The sequence below is a fragment of the Cotesia glomerata genome, linkage group LG4 (genome assembly GCF_020080835.1).
Source record: "Cotesia glomerata isolate CgM1 linkage group LG4, MPM_Cglom_v2.3, whole genome shotgun sequence".
NCBI lineage: Eukaryota > Metazoa > Arthropoda > Insecta > Hymenoptera > Braconidae > Cotesia > Cotesia glomerata.
The window spans coordinates 9,999,937-10,020,902 of record NC_058161.1 but is presented as its reverse complement, the minus strand read 5'-3'; the positions used below and the strand labels follow the sequence as shown (position 1 = coordinate 10,020,902).

Below are 20,966 nucleotides of genomic sequence, written 5' to 3'. Positions count from 1 at the left end.
ATTGGAGCTGATGTACCGACCTATTTGGTAGAGCGTTATTTCATCGTTTTTATTTACTGGAAGAGCATTTACATTGGTATTTTCCACTCTAAACACCGCCATGTCACTGCCTTTATGGACATACTTGCAAATGTATTTGATGCTCTTCACAGAACTGCAGAACTCAACATTAACATGAGCATTGTATGTTTTGCTCAGCAGGGGCGAATATGGCACGACCCAACGATTGTCAATATCAATGTCTGTGTTGCTGATGTTTTTAATAAATGATTGTCCGCCATTATCTGGATTCCTTCGACGATATATTGGATATCCGTCGACATTTGTGATTGTATCGTTAGTGAAATCTTTAGGAAAATTTTTTGTACATTTTCCATCTGACATGCAAGGCGATGAACAATTAAAAGTACCGTATGGGCCATATATCATGTTTGCTGTAACAATATCAAACAGCAATTTATCAGTAGACGAATCGGGAATTTCTGCAGAAATTATATTATCTATTTCTTCAGGACGGATTTTGTCGATTAACCAAACCAAAATGTGGGCATGACGTAATCCTCGCTTTTGCCACTCAACCGAATACAGCCAGCAACGTGTGGAACAGAATACATGGGATTTAGTAATAAAATTTATTAATGACTTCAGCTTTTGTCGAAACACACGTGCTGTAATGTCATGACGATGTATTGCATTTTGGCCAGGCAACAGCAAAGATGTAATCTCTGGCCATTTTGGATTACATGTGAACGTGATAAATAAACACGGTCGCCCATATTCGCGCACGAAAGTCAGAGCATCCTGTATATACTCTTGCATATGACGTGGACTGCCTACGTACGATGATGGTAGAATGACACAGTTACCAATTTCGGCGGCGCCGGCGTTGTTGACAATAGCATCTCGCAACTGAATGTACTCTTCCATACGTAGCTTGAGTTGATTATATCGTAAGTATCGTAGTTGTTCACCTTCTATCTTCGCGTACATGTCGACCATGAATTGTTGACAAAGCTCTCGAAATCGTAGAAGAATATATGGCGAGGCTGTCGCCTACCTCCGAAGAGGCCGTTTTCTGGGCTCAAAAGAGCTATACACGCACGTATATCTATCCTACCCTCACATAGGAAATACACAGCCAAGTTTGCCGGCAAGGAAAAACCCTGCCCTCAAGCATTTACGCTATCATAGGACAGATGTGAATTGAGTTGAATTTAATGTCAATCTGTCCTCGTACTCAGTTAACTGTATCAACCCATTCAACGACTGCGTTAGCCTGATCAGTAATATAATGACAACCCGACCAGTTACCAGCGGGGCCCATGCGGGGAGGTGCAGCCGTAAGACCTGTTTGAGCCATAACACTTATCCCCCCTTACAAGAGTCTCGTTCGTTCGTCTGTCTAGTCTAGTCCCCGAATCTTTGAGCTTACCTGCGTTGCCAAATAATTTTGACAACGTCACGAGGCCTTGCTCAGAGAAATCGTAGGATGACGTTATCCAGCCCGCGTCTAATCATCAATCTATACGCATAATAATCCTTCGAGCTAACGTTCTTGTTACGGCGGTGGAACGCTGATCTCGAAAACGGTGATACGGGATCTCGTTGTTTAATATTTATGCTATATCCGTCTTGTTCCTTCCAGAAGATTAACGGATATTGGAGAGCGTCATATGAACGGTGTGTATCAGCAATGAACTGAAGATTATTATTTCTCCTACGAATCACAATTTCTCGTGCACCTGTACGATCGCCAACCATGATTCCAGCAACGTCGTCAGCAACAGGTGCATTGAATTTACGAATGTGTTCTCCAGCTGGTGTTTTATCAGGATTAATAACAATAGCGTGATTATCGCTTTCTAATTTGTGCATGTGGGATTTGAATATTTTCAACAATTCATTATGCTCATTCAATAGAGCATCCAGCTCGCTGACGATGCGTCTAGCAAAGAATGAATCAAGGTTATTGTAGCCACAACGTGCATCCACCTGATTGGCTAGTGCGTTTCCGGAGTCCTCGCCGCCCATAAAGTAGATTTGTAAAAATTTATGTGGTTCGTTTGGCATTGGCAGCAATGAGCCTATTTTATGATAAACTTGGCCTCTGATTTTAAATGTAGAATTATATTGTTGACCATTTGCATTAGTATTTTGAACTATTTCTGTTGCTCCGAACGATGTCATTTGAAAGCATGAGTTGAATGTTCGAATGGACTTCAGGAACACGTTAGAATCTGGATCTGTGCCGATAAGCAAACCATTCAATGGTTCCGGTGGTGTTTCAATTACAGGTAGTTGTACCTTCCCTGACGTGCAACACATCCCGGCTGGTTCATTTTTGAATTTCAAAGCATGACAATACGAGCATTCTTTGTTCATAGCACCAATTACTACTTTTGAATGAGCATAATATTCAATATCGGGCTCATACTGGAATGCTAGACGCAGAAATGATGTAGCTACAAATGCTCGATGTTGGCGTTGTTGGTCATTCGCTCTGCGTCTATTGACAGTAAAACGGTGTGATTGTCTTTGTTCTAGTCTCATGACTTCATTGCGTTCAGCTCGTGTATCGTCATTGTTCTTGACGCAGTTGCGCCATTCTCACACGCGCTCCAGTATTTTCTTCCTGAACTTGTTCTTCGGTTCTTTAGGCTCTTCTATTTCGAATGCTTCTAGATTTATTTATATCACGGCTCAAATTGGCCCCTTTGCGTTTTGTTGGCATTGTTCACTGTACAATACAAAACACACATGAATAGAACTGATTGAATTATATAATTATTATATTAATCATTTATTTTATCTTTGATTACATTAAATATACATGTAAAAATTAGATAGTTTCACGAAAGCGAAAAATTTTACGTTTCTTCATTATATCGAAAATACATATTGTTAGAAATAGTGAAAAAAAAATTCTGTCGAAGTTAGAGCTCTTATAAGTAAACACAAAAAAAAATTTCCCAATTGTAATAAAAATCTAACTTTCACCGAATTCGTTTTTCACCATTCCCAACAATATTTTCGTTATAAATAAGAAAGAATAATTTTTGATTTTATAATAAACGTAAAAAATAATTTATACTTACAACTCAATAGCCGTTGTTTGCGGGAACTCGTGACACGTGTTGAGTATTTTAGAGGTTATGTAAGTCACTTAATTAACTGATCGTGCGATTTACACTCAAAATTATTAATTTTATTAGTTATTAATAATTAATTATATTCAATAATATTAGTTATTAATAAATAAATAATAAAATTACTCGAGAATATATTTGATATGAGAGTTACACTGAGATAGTAAAAATGTTTAACTACTACGCTTGAAGCATAAACACTAATAATAGCCGAAAACTGTAGAGGTAGCATCCCTACTCCGTGCTGTTAACAGGGTGAGAAGTGACACCGGTAGACACATGGAGGGGATAACTTACCAAGTGATAATAATTGATGTTATCGAGCGGGATAGAAAATGATAAAATTATGAAAATGACTATTAAAAAGCAAGGGTTGGTGATAAAAAAGTGCAAATTTAGAGTTGTATGTATTTTTTGATTCCACATAATAAAAAAATAAAAAAAAAAAATTTTATCAAAAAAATAAGAAAAAAAAATTTTTAGGGTGAACACCCCTTATCACTTAGAGGTTAGAAAAATAGATAGTAGCCGATTCTCAGGCTTACTGAATATGCATAAAAAATTTCATGAGAATCGGTCAAGCCGTTTCGGAGGAGTATGGGAACGAACATTGTGACACGAGAATTTTATATATTAGATATACAATTTTTTTTCCCCCGGTAGACAGGTTTCAACTTCACTTATGAGACTTGCAATGACTTTAACTAAAACTTTCAATGCTTATTTGATATCTGTGCAAATCAAAACAATACTCCAATTAAATTTCAAGTCTAGATCTAAAAATGCAATTCTATAAATCGCCCAACGAAGCGGGTGGATAACAGCTAATAGTATGATGTATTTATCCTCATAAATTTTCATAGTAATAATATAAAAATTATAAAATTATCAATCTAGGGACATTTTATTAAAAATGTTTCTACAATAAATAGAAAAACTGTTTATTTTAATCCAAAAAACTTATTTCGACCACAACCAGTTGTCTTGCGACAAGAATTTCTTTTCTTGAATCTCGTGACCGTGGTTTAATCAACCAAGTTCTCTGATTGATAACTATTATGACTTCATATAAGAGTACGTTGAAAAAAAATTAGGAAAATGCGCTGTAAAGCGCTTTAAGCGCTTAAAATTGCACTTATGACGTTGTGGAACTCTCCGAGCTCAAAGAATTAGCTTTTCTATGCTTTTGAGCCCTGGGAGGGCTCAAAATATTCTTTAAATATTCAAACTGCAATTACTTTTGAATTAATAAACCGATTTCCACGGGGTTGGTAGTAATCGACGCAGTTTTTTGAATCCTATGATTGAATTTGAAAATTTACTTGAACTAAAAAAAATTTCTAAATTCAAGAATTTTTCTTCTTAAATCAAGATTACGAATCTCTTCAAATAATTTTCTTGGTTTGAAAATTTTTTTCTTTTTAATAAACAAGCGTTATGAGCCATTCACTTTTGTATTTTCCGAACTTTTTGAGACTTTTTTTTATCATGTACAAAATAGCAGAAGTCTGACAATTTTTATGTTTTAACGGAATTCTTGAAGTAGATTGATGGTATCTTGAACTAATGTCACCACGAATCTTAACCCAAGAAAAAAAAATTTTTAATCAATGTATAAGAATATCGTGTTTGAATATAGTGAAATATTTCTATGAAAAATGAAATTTTTGAATGGAGAACTTTCTACTCATCCAAGAATTTTAATTTTTAGATTTAAAAATTAATTTCTTGAGTTACAAAAAGCAAATATCTTGAAACTAGAGTCAAATTTTGAACAAAGTCCTTTCCTCGAGTTAGCTTTTTTTTTTTTTCAGAGTATATGAATCACAGTTTATAGTAATTTTATCATTGGATCAAATTTTATTTTACCACAGAGCAAAAACATTCAGTAAACTTGTTTATCACTAAATTATCGATAATATTATTACTCAAAAAACTGTCTTTTTCCAATGAAAATGCATGTTCTTATACTCCGAAATAATCAACAAATCAAAATATACATAAAAAGATTTACTCATACAATCTATTCAATTCCACAGTGGATTAAAAAGATAGTAACAGTATTCAAAGTACACTAGAAGCTTAAATTGTTTACTCGTATAGAGTTATGTACTGTTATAGTTTCAATTAATTTTAGTACTTTGAATTTCAGATGGAATAACAATTTTCCAATTAAAATAATATGAATTATTTACTGCTGTTGGGTAAACTGCCGTGTTTTTTTTTTTTTTTTCTAAAAAAAATTCAACGAAAGCTTACAGAATAAATTGGACATTTTAAGAAATAGATATTGATATATAGCAGTAGTCGAATGCTCAACTACGTGCATGAAAATACGTTACTATCTGCCTCCAGCTAGTACCAAGCTAGAACGGTAGAAGCTGGCTTCGTGGGTAGGTGATTAGTGGTAGAGAGGTAGGATTGCAAGATGATGAAGAGTACGTCAAAATCTACCTCGCCAGGAGATTAAGTAACATACTTGAGAAAATTATTATTGAAAAATATAATTGGAAAGTTTAAAACTATCGAATAACAAATTTATTGAGAATTATTTATTTTTATGAATATAAGATAAAATAGCCGGTATTTTTGCTATTATATAACCATTGATGTAATTTTCAAATTTTTGAAAGTCTATTAATATACTACAAATACAGATAGATAAATAAATAGATAGATTCTTTATTCAAGCCAAAGCCAATCGGCCAAATGGCAAATTTTACTAACATTATATAAAAGTTATAAAAGGTAGAATAATTTTATAAAGTTTTACAAAGGTATGACTGTGTACATAAGTTTTTAAATAATTTATAGTTAATATAAAGAAAGGATTCACTTGAAGGACATTTTATTGATTTCAGTAACCATTTATTTGAACTAAATATATATTAAATTATTTCTAAGATTATTCTATTTGTTTAAATTGAGTAAATAGATATGTGTATATAATGTATAAATAGATATTTGCGTTATTCATATCTTTCTAGTTCAATTGCATTCGGTAACCAGTCTTCAATTATTTAAAATAATTGTTACAGTCTCTTCTAAGTAGAAAAATTAAAATCTTAATAGTTTGAACTCAATAAATATGCATAGACATGCCTATGAATTATTACCGATTGAAAACTCATTAGAAGTTTTTTTAATAAATGAATTAAATTAAGAGTTCTTTAAATTTTCTTCAAATTTCAACATATCATTAATTTTTCTTTTTGAAATTGATACTACTTTCCCCTACGATCTACTTTCGATGCACAGCATGAAGAAAAATATACCAACGTTGAAAAGTTAATGCTTCACCGATAAATTGTTGATAAAAAGTCGAAATTTCAACTTTTAGCCCACAGAAATTAGTTAGTTTTACCCAGTTTGGCTGTGCCAACTGGAAATTGATCAAAAAATTATAATTTCTTGAAATTTCGATACCAAGTAGGTTAATATGAAATTCTAACAAGTATCTAATGGCGGTCTCAATTTGTTTATAAATTACAGGTAAACAAAAAAAACGTAAATTAAAAATTAAATATCTCTGAAACTATTGATCTGGCGGGTTGTTTTTGCATAAAATTTGTAGAGCTTAAAAAAATCTACAACTTTGCTTTTGGGTAAATCCCTGTCAGGCTGATAGTTTATTAGTTATTAACAATCGAAGTTTTATAAACAAATTGAGCTAGCAAGCTGAAAAATCAACCGATTTCATTTTTGCTTTTTTTCACATATTTCTGGTAATAAAAGGAACATTTTTCAAAATTTTTATCTCAAAAATTTGATTTTTAAAAATCAAAAAACCGCTTTTTTTTTGGAAGCCAATTTCTCCGAAACTAAATTTACTACAGCAGTCGCACCTATTCTCAAAAATCTAGAATTTAATTGCGAAAAACTTGGCTATTTTGAAAAAAATTAATTTTCTGCCCTCCAGGCGGAAAGTGGCAACTTTCGGCCCGCTGCGCTAAACGAAATTGCCGCTTTCCGCCTCTGTCGGACAGAAAAATAGTATACAAACCTATGGCAGGAAAATAATAAATATCTCAGATCACATATATGTCGACCTCGGCTTCGCCTCGGGCAACATATATGTGTTCTGAGACATTTCTCATTTTCTTGCCACAGGTGTGTAATATACTATTTTATATTCGTATGAATTGCACGACATGATGCGAAGCATCAGAGAGTACTTTACGATCGAAAAATTTTTTTCGCCTCATTTCGGCAACTATTTTCATTATTATAGTCTTGTTAGTTCACGGAATCAAGATATTTTGCATACTATTGTCAAGATAATTTAATGGAGATTAATTTGACACTTTCCAAAAATTGATTTAGTGCACTAGAAACGGGAAAAAACATCAAAATAGGTCAAAAAATTTTCCTGTCCGTCATGTATGAAACCCTGAAAACTCTGAAAACACTCTAACTTTCGAAAAAATGCATCAATTGAATTAAATTTTTTTTTTTTAATTCTTGAGGAGAATTGTAGGTCACGGAATGCGAACGGTTAGGTAATTCAGTGTCGTTCATGTACAATTAATAAAATAAAAAAGCAAGAAGATTGTATATCTATATATATATCCATGTAAAATGAACATGGATGGTGATATATCTATACATATTATGTATGTGTACATTTATTTCACCAGGGGCGTCTGTGTATTACCTTCCTAGTACAGCTGTTTTTTCGGCGTCTATTTTTGAACGACTTATGTTTTTTTTTTTTTTTTTTTTTTTTTTTTTTCATAATTAAATGAGCATTATGAGTCGTGCACTTTTGGATTTTCCAAACTTTTTTTTTTTAATTTTTTAACTTTAGCCAATCGGTTAATCATTTTACATTTTTCGTAATAATATTAATCTTGATTTGTAATTATAAACATGTTATTATAATACAGGCCGAGAAAGCTCGTAGAATATTATACCTACGAGGCAGAGAAGTAGTAGCCCAGAGAGAGCGTGCATCGGACATGAAGAGAAGAAACGGTGCATTGATTTATAATATCCTACCACCTCATGTGGCAGCATACTTTTTATCAACAACTCGATATCATGACGATCTTTACAGTCAAAGTTACGCTGAAATAGGAGTACTTTTTGCGAGTATGCCGAACTTTGCTGACTTCTACAGCGAAGAAAGTATTAACAATCAAGGACTCGAGTGTTTGAGGTTTCTCAACGAAGTTATATCTGACTTTGATGCGGTGAGTCAACATTTTTCCTCGGTGTACACATTAATTAAAAGCTTTTTTTGTGTAATATTATCTTGGCTAATTAATCTTCGTAGATGATGCTTGATTAGATCTCAATCACCAAAAAGAATAATTCATTTTTTGTTATTCTATAATTATATAGATTCTAGATAGAAGTGAGTTCAAGTGCATCATTAAGATAAAAACTATTGGCTCGACTTATATGGCAGCTTCAGGAATTTCCGAATGCACAGATTCTGAAGAGGGACCTAGATGGGGGCATTTATCAACTCTCGTTGGATTTGCCTTAGAACTTAAGAAAGCTCTCTCAAGCCTTAATGAACAAAGCTTTAATCACTTTGTCCTAAAAATGGGTATCAACCATGGACCAGTTACGGCTGGTGTTATTGGCGCTAGAAAACCACACTATGATATTTGGGGAAATACTGTTAACGTTGCTTCAAGAATGGAAAGTACCGGCAAAGTTGGTCATATTCAAGTAAGTTATTGGATTGCTTTCATGTAAAATTAAGATAATCAAAAAGTCCTGCAAACCAATTTTTGATTTTTCAGTAGCACAATCACGGAAAAAAATAAATAGTAAATGCAACATGATGCAGTCTTGGTAAATAAACATGATGAAATAATGTTGCAGCCACATGATTTATCATGTTTCGGCTACATGACAATCATGTTGCGGTAGCATGAGAAAAATCATGTGGCAGCAACATGATTTTTATGTAGCCTTAACAGCACAAAATTAAACTGCACAGTAAAAAATTTTTCTCCCCTCCGGGCGGAAAGCGTCAATTTTCCGCCCGCTGCGCTAAATGAAAATGCCGCTTTCCACCTCCGTCGGGGAGAAAAATAGTTTTCTCACCACGGGCAGGAAATAAGAAAGCCTCAGATCACATGTTTGTCGACCTCGGCTTCGCCTCGGTCAACAATTACATGTAATCTGAGACATTTCTTATTTTCTTGCCCTAAGTAAGAAAAATACTATTTCGTCATTGTGTAGAGTGTTAAAATTTGTGTGTTGAGTATTACACTCTAGTGTGTAGAATTTAACATTCTCATGTGTTGATTTAATGATTTAACAGTCTTGAATGTTAAATTCTACACACTAGAGTGTAATATTCAACACACAAATTTTAACACTACAAAATGACGAAAAATTTTTTACTGTGTGCACCAACTAAATATTTATGCTTCAGAAACATTATTTATTATAAAGTAACTAGGTTTTTTAGGATTTATAATTTTACAGATGAAAATAAAAGTAAATTATCGAATTATACAATTTGTGAACGATATCTTTGTTTATTCAAATTATATACAATTTTTATTGCCAATAGCTTTGGTCTGTGATAAAAGTAATTAAATTATTATTAATTGTTATTATTTTCAAATTAAGTGTCTTGTTACAACATAATTCAAGCCTTTTTTTATCTATAGATAAGGTACAATTGCAGGTAAAAAATTAAGGTTCCTTACAAAATTAGCGTGGCTATTTATTTTTACATTCCACGCATGATAATGGCGATCAAATGCTATCGGTGTTATACCATTCATGACAAGAAAAACATCGTTCGCTATATAGCATATTGCATAAATTTTGTAAATTTTTCCAAACTGCGGTCCATCACTCTAATATTCATCTGCAATATTATAAATCCGAAAAAATTTAGTTGCTTGATAATAAATAATTTTTCTGAACCATAAATATTTAGTTGTTGCAGCTTGATTTTATGTTATTAAAGCTACATGAAAATCATGTTACTGCCACATGATTTTTCTCATGCTACCGCAACATGATTGTCATGTAGCCGAAACATGATAAATCATGTGGCTGCAACATTATTTCATTATGTTTATTTACCAAGACTACATCATGTTGCATTTACTATTTATTTTTTTCCGTGATTGGTAATTAGATGATCCGAGAAAAAATTTTCCAATCTAAACCATTTATGGCGTAATCTGGTTACATATGGCCATGTCAGGATGTATATGAGAATAAAAGAATAGTTTATTATTATTTTTCCCGGACAAAAAAATTTTTATCTATACATATAATTATATATAAGTCGGTTATATATGATCATATGTAAAAAATGGACGAACATAATCATATATAATCATTAATTTCAGGATGTTTGCCTCGCTATAATGTTATAAATCATATATATATATATATATATATATATATATATATATATATATATATATATATATATATATATATATTAGACTGATTCAAAAAAATCGACTATTTTTTTTCTTAAATATATCGAAAATATTGTTGGAAATGATGAAAAAAAAATCCTGTGAAAGTTACAGCCCTTAATATTAATATTAAGATGTCCCGCATGGTAAATTTCAATTTCCCGTATGATTAACATGGGAAAGCTTGTTTTTTTGAGTTTAGAATTTTATCTCTTTAATCGTTTACCAAAAAAGCTAGACTAAATCATTTTCTTGTGTAAAATTGAACGCTCTACAAAAAAGCTATCTTAGCATTTTTCGATAAACCAACGCGTTTTGAAGTTATTCAACTTTAAAATATAATTTATAATATTTTTTAATTTTTTGACGAAGCTATCAAGTTTATCAAAAAATTTTGTCAAATTTCACAAATTTTTGTATTTTATATTTTTTTTGGTTTAACAGATCCTTTTATTTAACTGTCAAATTTCTAATACTATCGTATCTTAATTTTTCAATAAATTCAAATTATTGTTATTTTCAATTAAAAATTATTTTTATTTTTTTTTTCCTTAACCTGGTGACATTAGAGTAAGTTTATTAAAATTCGGAAATTTTTTCCTATATTCACTGATAACAAGTAATAAGTATTGCAATTGTTCTTCATTTTTTGTAAAACACTTATTGTAATGTTCGATCAACGCTACCCCATGTTCCGCTACATCGTTAACCACAGTCAATTTATCAAAAAACTTCACACATTCATTATAACTTTCATCAAGAGGCCAAAAATTCACATCTCTTTCCATAAAATCATACGGTAAATCAAACGCTGTAAAAATGAACATAGAATTTTTTGATACAAAATCACTCATATCTTTCTGCAAAAATCCTTCAATGTCTTCTTGTCTCATCTCTAATTTTTTGGCTTTCGTATTAAAACCATCTTGATTCTTCAAATTAACAATAATTTGTTATTTCACTTCATTTTTTACACATCCATCAAATAAAGATATAACGGCTAATTTTTCAGATAAATACCATAGGTGATTCTTCATTTTTTCAGTAGTTGCAGTTGGTATTGCCAAATTTACTGCTTTGTATCGAATTAATTTCTGCATGAAAATTAAATCATGTTGTGCAGCCAAAGTCGCTGAAGTCGAAGTAAACCACGCTGTTATATAATTTGTGATGATAAACTTGTATATTTCTCGGAGGCTATTTATCTCATAAGTTGTGAGTTTGAATTCTTCCCGAAAAATGAATATTTTTAAACAATATATTGCTTTGGACATCCAACGAGCATGACTCATAGCTCCTAGACTTTTGAACGAAAAATTTTCTTTTGGAACAACTAAGAAAACTGATGACAGCTCCAAAAATTCTCTGTAGTCACTCCTTGGATGATATTTCTGCAAAGAAGTTAAAATTCAAAATATTGATTTATAAACTATTATTTTCCATTCGTCGAAAAGAAAAGAAATAATGAATGAATTTGAACCAAAATACAAATAATTTTTGAACCGATAAAGTTGATAAGCTTTATTTCTTCTCAACGATTTTTTAAGATATGCAACAAAACTTAATCACTTAACACAGATCTTACCTGCAAATATTCTCCAATGAATCCTAAAATTTCATCAGTGATGTCTGACAAAGCTTGATCAACAGCGGTATCTTCTATACCCGCTTTGAATTTTGATTTATCAATTTTGTTCCAAAAACCTTTGAATCGATTGAAGATTGGCACGTTCGGGCCTGTTTGTTTAGGCCAATATACTTCAAAAACGCTTTTTAAAATAATTTCAAACATGTGGTGACGACATGGTAACCAAATAAGTTCCCGACCTAAAGCTTTCTCTAATTCAACACCTGCGCCGTGATAAATACCTGAAAAATAAAATTCAAGTGAGATATTGGAATAATTCAAATTGTATTTTAAACTTGTTGTTGCTCACAAAAACTTAAGAAACAAAAAAAATTTTCAGTTTTATGTTAATGATCTTAAAGTATTTTAAGCGAAATTGTGTAAATCTTACAAATTTATTTCAACGACATGAGAAAAATTTTGTAATGTTACCTGTGTTAGTAACTGCAGTATCAAAGCACACTGCTTTAACATATCGACTAACACCCCACTGATCTAGAATCGAATGTACAGCTGTTGCTTGTTCTATTCCAGTCCCAGAATTTATTTTTGGAACTCCTAATAATTGTTCTTCACCAGATGATGATAAAACAATAGGCAGCCTATCAACGGTATCAGACCCAACTATATCACTTAAAAGTTTCCCGTCCCAATGAACAACGTAATTATCATCCAATTTCAATTGTTCCTTTAGTTCTCTAGCTATACCTTCTCTTAGAGATATATGTGCCCGTCGAATAGTACTGTAGCTTAAATTAACATCATTAAGATCATATCCAACAATCTTTAAAGTTGCAGCTATGATATAAGTAGCATTTCTACTGCTTACATTTCCGCGATCTAATGCAGCAACAAGTTCAGGTGTCATTATAGACATTTTTGAAGTCACTTTTGGCAGAGATAATTCATCTTCGAAATTTGAAACATGACTTATCGTTGATTGTGATGTTGTTAGTATACCTTGGCTTGAAGTAGTGTTACTATCTTGGCTCGGAGTGATAGTACTATTGTCAACCAGTTCATCCGAATCTGTAAATTATTAAAACATCGTACTTTTAAAAATGTTCATAGCTCGATATATTCTTGAAAGCTCATGAAGTAAAAAAACATAAAAATCGCAAAGCTTTTTTCCCGTGATTTTTTTTATACTGCTTTTTGACCGCAGCATCCAAAAACTTTTAACCAAACTTTACTGAAAATCACACTTTTTGCAAAAATTAATGAAGTAAAAATAATATAAAGATTTTGTGTGCTTGCTTGTCTACTTAATGCGAAAAGTAAAAAATCTCCATATTTTACAATTTTTTTTCTATCATTTTAAAGTCAATAAATTAATCAATAAGCAACTAACATGAAATATTTGTGAAAAACTTGAATTAATACATACTTTCTTCATCTACCTCCATCAGTTCTTCATATGTTAGAGGTTTTTGTGGAAAATTATCAATAAATCCACGCCGACCTGATGATCTCTGGGCTAGCAAAAATTCATTTCCCTCTTTACTTGAGGTTTTGGCTGCTTTCGGGTGAGCAATATCAAATAACTCTTTCAACTTATTCTTAAAAACAGTTTCATTTTTTATTTGCGTGAATGATTGTCTCCGTTTATAACTACGCTGCAAACTTTGCCACTTTTTGAACATTCTCAATAACTTATTAATGGAATTTAAAGTTTCACAAGTAGGAATTTGAGCCTTTTTCCATTGTTCTTGAACCTCGGTCACAGTAAATGAAGCACTTCGTTTAACACCACACTTTTGTACTTTATGATTATAGAAAAATTAAAGCTAAAACGTCCTTAAAAGTTGGAAATTTACGTCCAACAATACCAGTTATTGGAAAACCAATTAAATAAATTTCTTTATCCATTTTTTATAATCGATTTTTTCCATTTAAAAAAGGACTCAGTTACGAAATAATTCAAAGAAGAATAAATATCGTTCATCAAATAATTGGACAAATAACCCATAAAAAAAGAATTCTAGGATATAAATTTGTAACGGGTGGTTTAATTCCCGCTCATTTGGCCCTTAGTAAAATTTAACAACAACAATATATTCAACAATTGACTCTAAGATTTACCAGGGCGCCACCAGGATTTTGTATCTCGGTTCCTGGAACCGGAAACCAGAGCTGATTCTATTAATCTACAGGGAAGAGAGAGTTGGGGGAAGGTGGTTCTGAAAATGAATAAATTTTTATTTAACAACGGTACCAAAATTTATTAACAAAGAATTTAACAACTCGTGCGCTTGCACGTACACACACTCACTTACAACTAACTCACTTAATGCTACAACTTATTACTACTCTCCTCAACTCCACGCTACCGCTTTGTCACCCCGCAAAGAGACTAATCGTATGCAAAGGCTCGTTAACTCGGCTCACGAAAGTAGTCGACCCAGTGACTAAACGTAGACCGATGTCCTCCCGTGAGCTTACAAAAAATTGCTTAATCCCACAGTACCCTCTTATGGAGCGACTATACCGTGGTTGCTACCTTACTACCGCTGTACCCCACTTGGCGTCTATACAACGGTTTCTAATTCGGCTCACGAAAGTAGTCGACCCAGTGACTAAACGTAGACCGATGTCCTCCCGCGAGCTTACAAAAAAATTTACTTAATCCCTCAGTACCCTCTTATGGAGCGACTATACTGTGGTTTCTACCTTACTACCGCTGTACCCCACTTGGCGTCTATACAACGGCTTCTAATTCGGCTCACGAAAGTAGTCGACCCAGTGACTAAACGTAGACCGATGTCCTCCCGCGAGCTTACAAAAAAATTTACTTAATCCCACAGTACCCTCTTATGGAGCGACTATACTGTGGTTTCTACCTTACTACCGCTGTACCCCACTTGGCGTCTATACAACGGCTTCTACGCCAGCGAAACACCTCGCAAAGAGACTAATCGTATGCGAAGGAACGCTGGTAGCACTCACCCACTCACAACCCACTCTTCTCCACACACACCGACTCTACTTTACTTTTGACTAATTAAAATTTTACAAAATTAACTCCAAAAATTTACAACGTTGATTTTATCACTAAAATTCCTTCAGTCATTAGCTCGAGATTAAAATCGTAAACAATTTTCACAATTAATAATTACTACTTAAAATTTTCGACTTAAAAATCGACGCCTAAACTTATTTCAAAATTACCACGAGTTTAATACTCAGTACATTGTATAATCCTCAGAATATTCTCTATAAAATTAACTAAATTTCTCGGACGTAATCCACACAATAAATAGTTTTATAACAATTTCTACCGGAATAATGGTATTAAATTTTACTTATTATAATTTTCACAGGCTTCAATTTCAATATAAGATTCAACCGCATGAAATTTCCGACTAGACAATTATTATTATTGTTATTGTCGACTGGATAATTAATTAACAACAATTTTATATCGATGTAAAAATAAATTCCGAAAATCATCCGCGGTTATTTCAATTTCTAATTTCATCGCAATTTTCTCAATACTTAATTTTCCAATAATAATTTTAGTCTTCCATAGTTCAATATATAAATAACCACGTGGAATTTTTCGATTTATAAATAATTAATAAAACAATTTTTCTCAATATAAAATAAATTCACGAAAAATTATCCACAGTTTATTCGATCTCAATTGCGTCGAAACTCAGTAGCCGATTCTCAATAAATTATTTTAAATAAATAATATTTTTTTTGTAACAAATAATATTAATAAATGATAATTCAATTGTTATAATTTATAATAATAGTCCAGTTGTTAATATTGTAAATTTACTGCGTCACAAAATTCTCAAGGAATTTGCGCGCTCAAAATGGACTCCGTTGTTCGTTACAGCGTACTAAGCTCGACCTCGGGTACCGAAGCTTGACCAGTCGTGAGTTGCTGATTGGAATAATTCTCGATGTTCAGAAATTAATTAAATTTGATTAATCAAAAGATGAATTTAATTTAGCCAATCTTAAGATGTTAATAATTATTAACCAGCTGAATTAACAATTTAGATACTCACGACCTAAACCCAGGAGGTCTAGAACATTCCTCGGGTGTAAAATCCCCAGGAGGAATTGTTCACAAGCTAACAAATTAAATTGATTAAAATAATTAATTATTATTAAGCAAAATTATTAAACAATTGAATTATCCAAACTTGAATAAATAAAATGAGAAGTAGTGTGTTTGATGAGCCGGGTATATGGCCCCAAGGCTCATCATTACCAAAGTCCAATACCTGGTGTAAATTTGGTTGAAGAAACTCTATGGTTGATACTCGCTTCCTTCTTTGGACTTCTTGATGTTACTCGTTCCAACACTTTACTACTTCTCCGGACACCACGCATGGCTCGTCTATATAACGACCCCAAAAATACCCCCTCCTGCTCTCTCTCTAGGCCCGAAGATCGATGCGCTCAAATGCTAGTCGAAAAGTTATCGATCTCTGGCGACTTATCGATTAAGGGTAATTTACCCTGTTACAAATTAATTAATTGCAAAAAAATGAATTTAAAATACAAGCCAAAAATATTCACGAAAAACAATGATAAACTATAGCAGCAATCAAAGTCCGAATTTGGAGGTTAGAACACCGCATCACTCACAGTTATCAATTGAACAATGGGTTATTATTACCCAAATCAAAAAAGTTCGGTTAAAGCGTCGAGTCGCGGAATAATGAGCGTTGTAGTGCGAGGTGGTCAGATACTAAGGGAGGAGGCGTCCTTGAAGCTTTTTTGATGGTATGAATAGTAGTGTGGTTAATTAAGAACAAATAGTACAACCGATGTCTTCTCTGTTTCGCGCTTCGATGACTTTAACTGTGAAACTAGCTTCGATAAATAAAAAAATTAAATCAGTACACTTTTGTTAAAGTAATAAAATTAATTGCATGAATTTGAAATATATAATATTATGAACTTATAAAATCAATTAAATAATAGATGAAAATAATTTTTAATTGAAAATAAAATTAATTTGAATTTATTGAAAAATTAAGATACGACAGTATTAGAAATTTGACAGTTAAATAAAAGGATCTGTTAAACCAAAAAAAATATAGAATACAAAATATTTGTAAAATTTGACAAAATTTTTTGATAAACTTGATAGTTTCGTCAAAAAATTGGAAAAAAATGAGAAAATATTATAAATTATATTTTAAAGTTGAATAACTTCAAAACGCGTCGGTTTATCAAAAAATTATAAGATAGCTTTTTTGTAGAACGTTCAATTTTACACAAGAAAATGATTTAGTCTAGCTTTTTTGATAAACAATTAAAGAGTTATAAAATTCTAAACTCAAAAAAACAAGCTTTCCCATGTTAATAATCATACGGGAAATTGAAATTTACCATGCGGGACATCTTAATATTAATATTAAGGGCTGTAACTTTCACAGGATTTTTTTCATCATTTCCAACAATATTTTCGATATATTTAAGAAAAAAAAATAGTCGATTTTTTAGAATCAGTCTAATATATATATATATATATATATATCTATATATATATATATATATAGGGGTGGGAGGGGGGGGGCAAAATAGGGTACTTAAGAAACCGTTATGATTTTAAGGACTTAAATATGCTGACTTTTCTCGTTTTCAGTCGTAATTGAAGGAAAATAATCAAATTTCAAGTTGCCGTAGAAAAAAAATTTTTTTTTTGTGGGCAAAATGGGGTACCCCCTGAAAAAGTGAAAAAAAAATTTCATTATCCGAAAATAAAATGTCGTTAAAAAAATAAAATTTTCTTATCGATAAGTCTACGAAAGAACCCAGAGAGATGAACAAATCACCCAAAAAAGAAACATTGTTATAGTTGACGCAATATACTCCTAACAAAAATTGAGGTAGCAAAAAAAATTTTTTAATTTTGTAGTAATTTTTGACGGGTTTCGCTTGAGTAAAAATAATATCAAGATAAAAAAAAAGAGTTCCCTTGAGAAGATTCTAATTTTTGGATCTCCCGGTGAAAAATTTTTTAGACATAGTTCTCACGCAATTCCAAGCAATAGCACGAAAAAAAAAACATTCGTAATTTTTTTGCACTCTCTTTCTTGGTTTAGAGATTCAGGAAAATTTTTTCAAGTTGAATGATCTTGTAGGCCTGAAGATCTTACTTTTTAAATTAAATATCTCACAAGCCCACCAAATGATTTTGAAGAAATTGGCGGCCTCTGACACAGTTTTCTGAGCATTGATAGTTAAATTATGACATCAAAAATTATCCGAGAATAAATTTCGAAGTTATTTGAAAAAGACATTCTTTTAGAATGGTTAGTTTACACCAAAAAAAAGGTTCACTTGAGCCAAGAAAATATTTTTCTTCCTAATTATTTCCTTGAGCGAAAAAAAAATTTTCTTTTTGACACAAGAAATTTCACTTATTCCAACAAAATTAACTCTCTTGTTTTAAGAAATATGTATCTTGATCCAAGAAAATTTATTCAAGTCAAGAAAATCTTGTTTTGAGAAAATTCAGTCTCTTGCTCCAAAAAATTAAATATAAAGATAGAAGTAAATTTTCATTAATATTTTTATTGATTAACATATCAAATGGGAAGATCAAATAATGTCGAATCATTTTTTTTCATTCAATATATATAATTGCACGCTAAAATAATATAAAATGGGTATCAAATATTCAAGAGAAAAATTTTCTGAAGGTGAGAAATTTTTTTGTAGCTCAGTAGCTTTCCATCGTTAATACTTAACATATAGTCGAACAGATACTAGCATTCACCAGCTAACTAGTGTTCAAGTTCGATGGTTACCCATCGACCTAACTATCCGAAGACGAATTGTCTCAAATCGTTAGTGAAGATGGAAATTTCCATCCACTTGAAATTAGATTTATACTAGCATAAAAATGACCGAATAGGTGATAACGGGTTAGAAGAATTATTAAGATATCTCACAAATACAGCATCTATTGTTGTTCCATATTTGGTAGTAGATTCTCTTTAATTTAATTATTTTATTATTATTATTAAATAATTATTATTTAATTATTTTATTAGCCATAATATTGATCATAATAATAATAAAATTTGTTTAATAATTATATTTTTAATTATTATTTTTAATTATAATTAATCGAAGGTGTAACATAATCTGATGTTCGACGACGCGGTATTCTGACAGCGTCTGGCGTCTGGCGCGCTGTGATAAATAAATCTATATTGTTTAAGCAAATCGCGAGCAGTGAAATTTTTTTCTGAAATCTTAAATTTTTATAAATAACGCATGTAACTGATAAAAAAAAACTTCATTTTTTCACCGAGAATTCAGTGAAATTTTCATTTATTAACTTAAAAGTTAATTAACAATATGATAATAAACAAATAATTTTTAGTTATTAATATTTTATTAAAATATAAACATTTTAAAAACAAATCCTTCAAGTCCCATTAATTTAACTTTAACGGTTGAATTGCAATCCATTTTTTAATTAAAAGTACCTAAAATTTTCATTGTAAAAAAAATTATTGTTAGAATCGAAATTTTTAAAAATCGTTTGGGGGATCATTTTATCATGGTATGTACTTATAAAAAAAATACATGAACTTAATTTTCATGATCAAGTGGAAACTAGAGGGTCCAGTTGACGTGATCTTGCTCATGTGCAGTAAACGTATCATAACCTTAGGCTTGTTTCGTCACAGTTTACCTACCATAAATTTTACTGAGCTTACTATACTGTAGAATAATTTTAATTTAAAAAATTGTACAAAATATTTCACAATTAGCGTTATTTCAACGATAATAATTTTCAAAAAAAATTTCTTTCTATAGATATATCTATGAATCAAAAAAAAGTTTTTTATATTGCTCACCATACGATTTCTTATTGTAGATCTAACAAAAAAATCTAATAACTATTTTAAAATTGCAGGTAACTGATGAAACAAGACAAATTTTAGAACCATTTGGATACGGCTTTATTCAAAGAGGAATGATTTTTGTCAAGGGAAAAGGTCAATTACTGACGCATTATTTGGTATCTAAGGATGGAGTTAATCTCGAGCTTGACAGTGACTTACCGGTAGTGCCAGCGCACCCAATTATTTACCAATAATTCATTGATTGTTTCTAATAACAAAAAAAAATGATATTCCAAGTATTAAAAAATTTTAATAAAATAGTAAATTAATAAGGGCGTGATCAACGTCTTTGATTACTATTCAAAAATTTTACCTAGTCTATAAATTGTAATTATATTAATCTGGAAACTTTTTTATACTTTTTTTTTGCTTTCGCAAAAAGTCATGAAATAAACTCAATAAAACGTGGAAGTCTAGTGTGCTGAAATTCCAACACCACACGAAGATTCCACTGAAAGTTTGAATGGCTTTTTATGTCGAGAACAGTACGTCCGATACATTTTATCGTACGTGGACGTAACCTTGTTTTGATACTGTCTATAAATAACAGACACGATGTGAAGCAAAGTATCAACAATAACATGCAATTCCGTCTTTATTTATATTTGGTATGATAAAAACTAGAGAAAAAAAAAACAAACACAATCAAACTAACTGTATAACGTTCATTTAAATTTTTTGTTTAGAATCATTTGTGAATTGAATCGGAAGAACGTGTTCTAGAAAATTTTGTAGTTATTTGAAAAATATAATTGTCCTTATATATTAACTTTTATATCATAATGATTATAAAACCATACGGAAGGCTGGTTTTTATAGGAATGTCTTTATAACTGTTAGCTTTAAGTACACGGAGAAAAAAATATTGTTAAAATAAGCATACGTATCGTTATTCTGA

General features: G+C 31.3%; 1 protein-coding gene across 1 annotated transcript in view; it reads left to right on the top strand.

Annotated features, from left to right (window-relative positions):
- LOC123262566 (adenylate cyclase type 3-like) overlaps positions 1-20,753 on the top strand; it is a 51,498-nt gene extending 30,745 nt beyond the window's left edge. Inside the window, exons 8-10 of the mRNA XM_044724801.1 lie at positions 8,033-8,338; positions 8,490-8,825; positions 20,080-20,753. Of these exons, the coding sequence (XP_044580736.1) occupies positions 8,033-8,338; positions 8,490-8,825; positions 20,080-20,262 (825 nt within the window). The 3' untranslated portion in view covers positions 20,263-20,753. The remainder of the gene's footprint in view (positions 1-8,032; positions 8,339-8,489; positions 8,826-20,079) is intronic.
- The last annotated feature ends 213 nt before the right edge of the window (positions 20,754-20,966 follow it).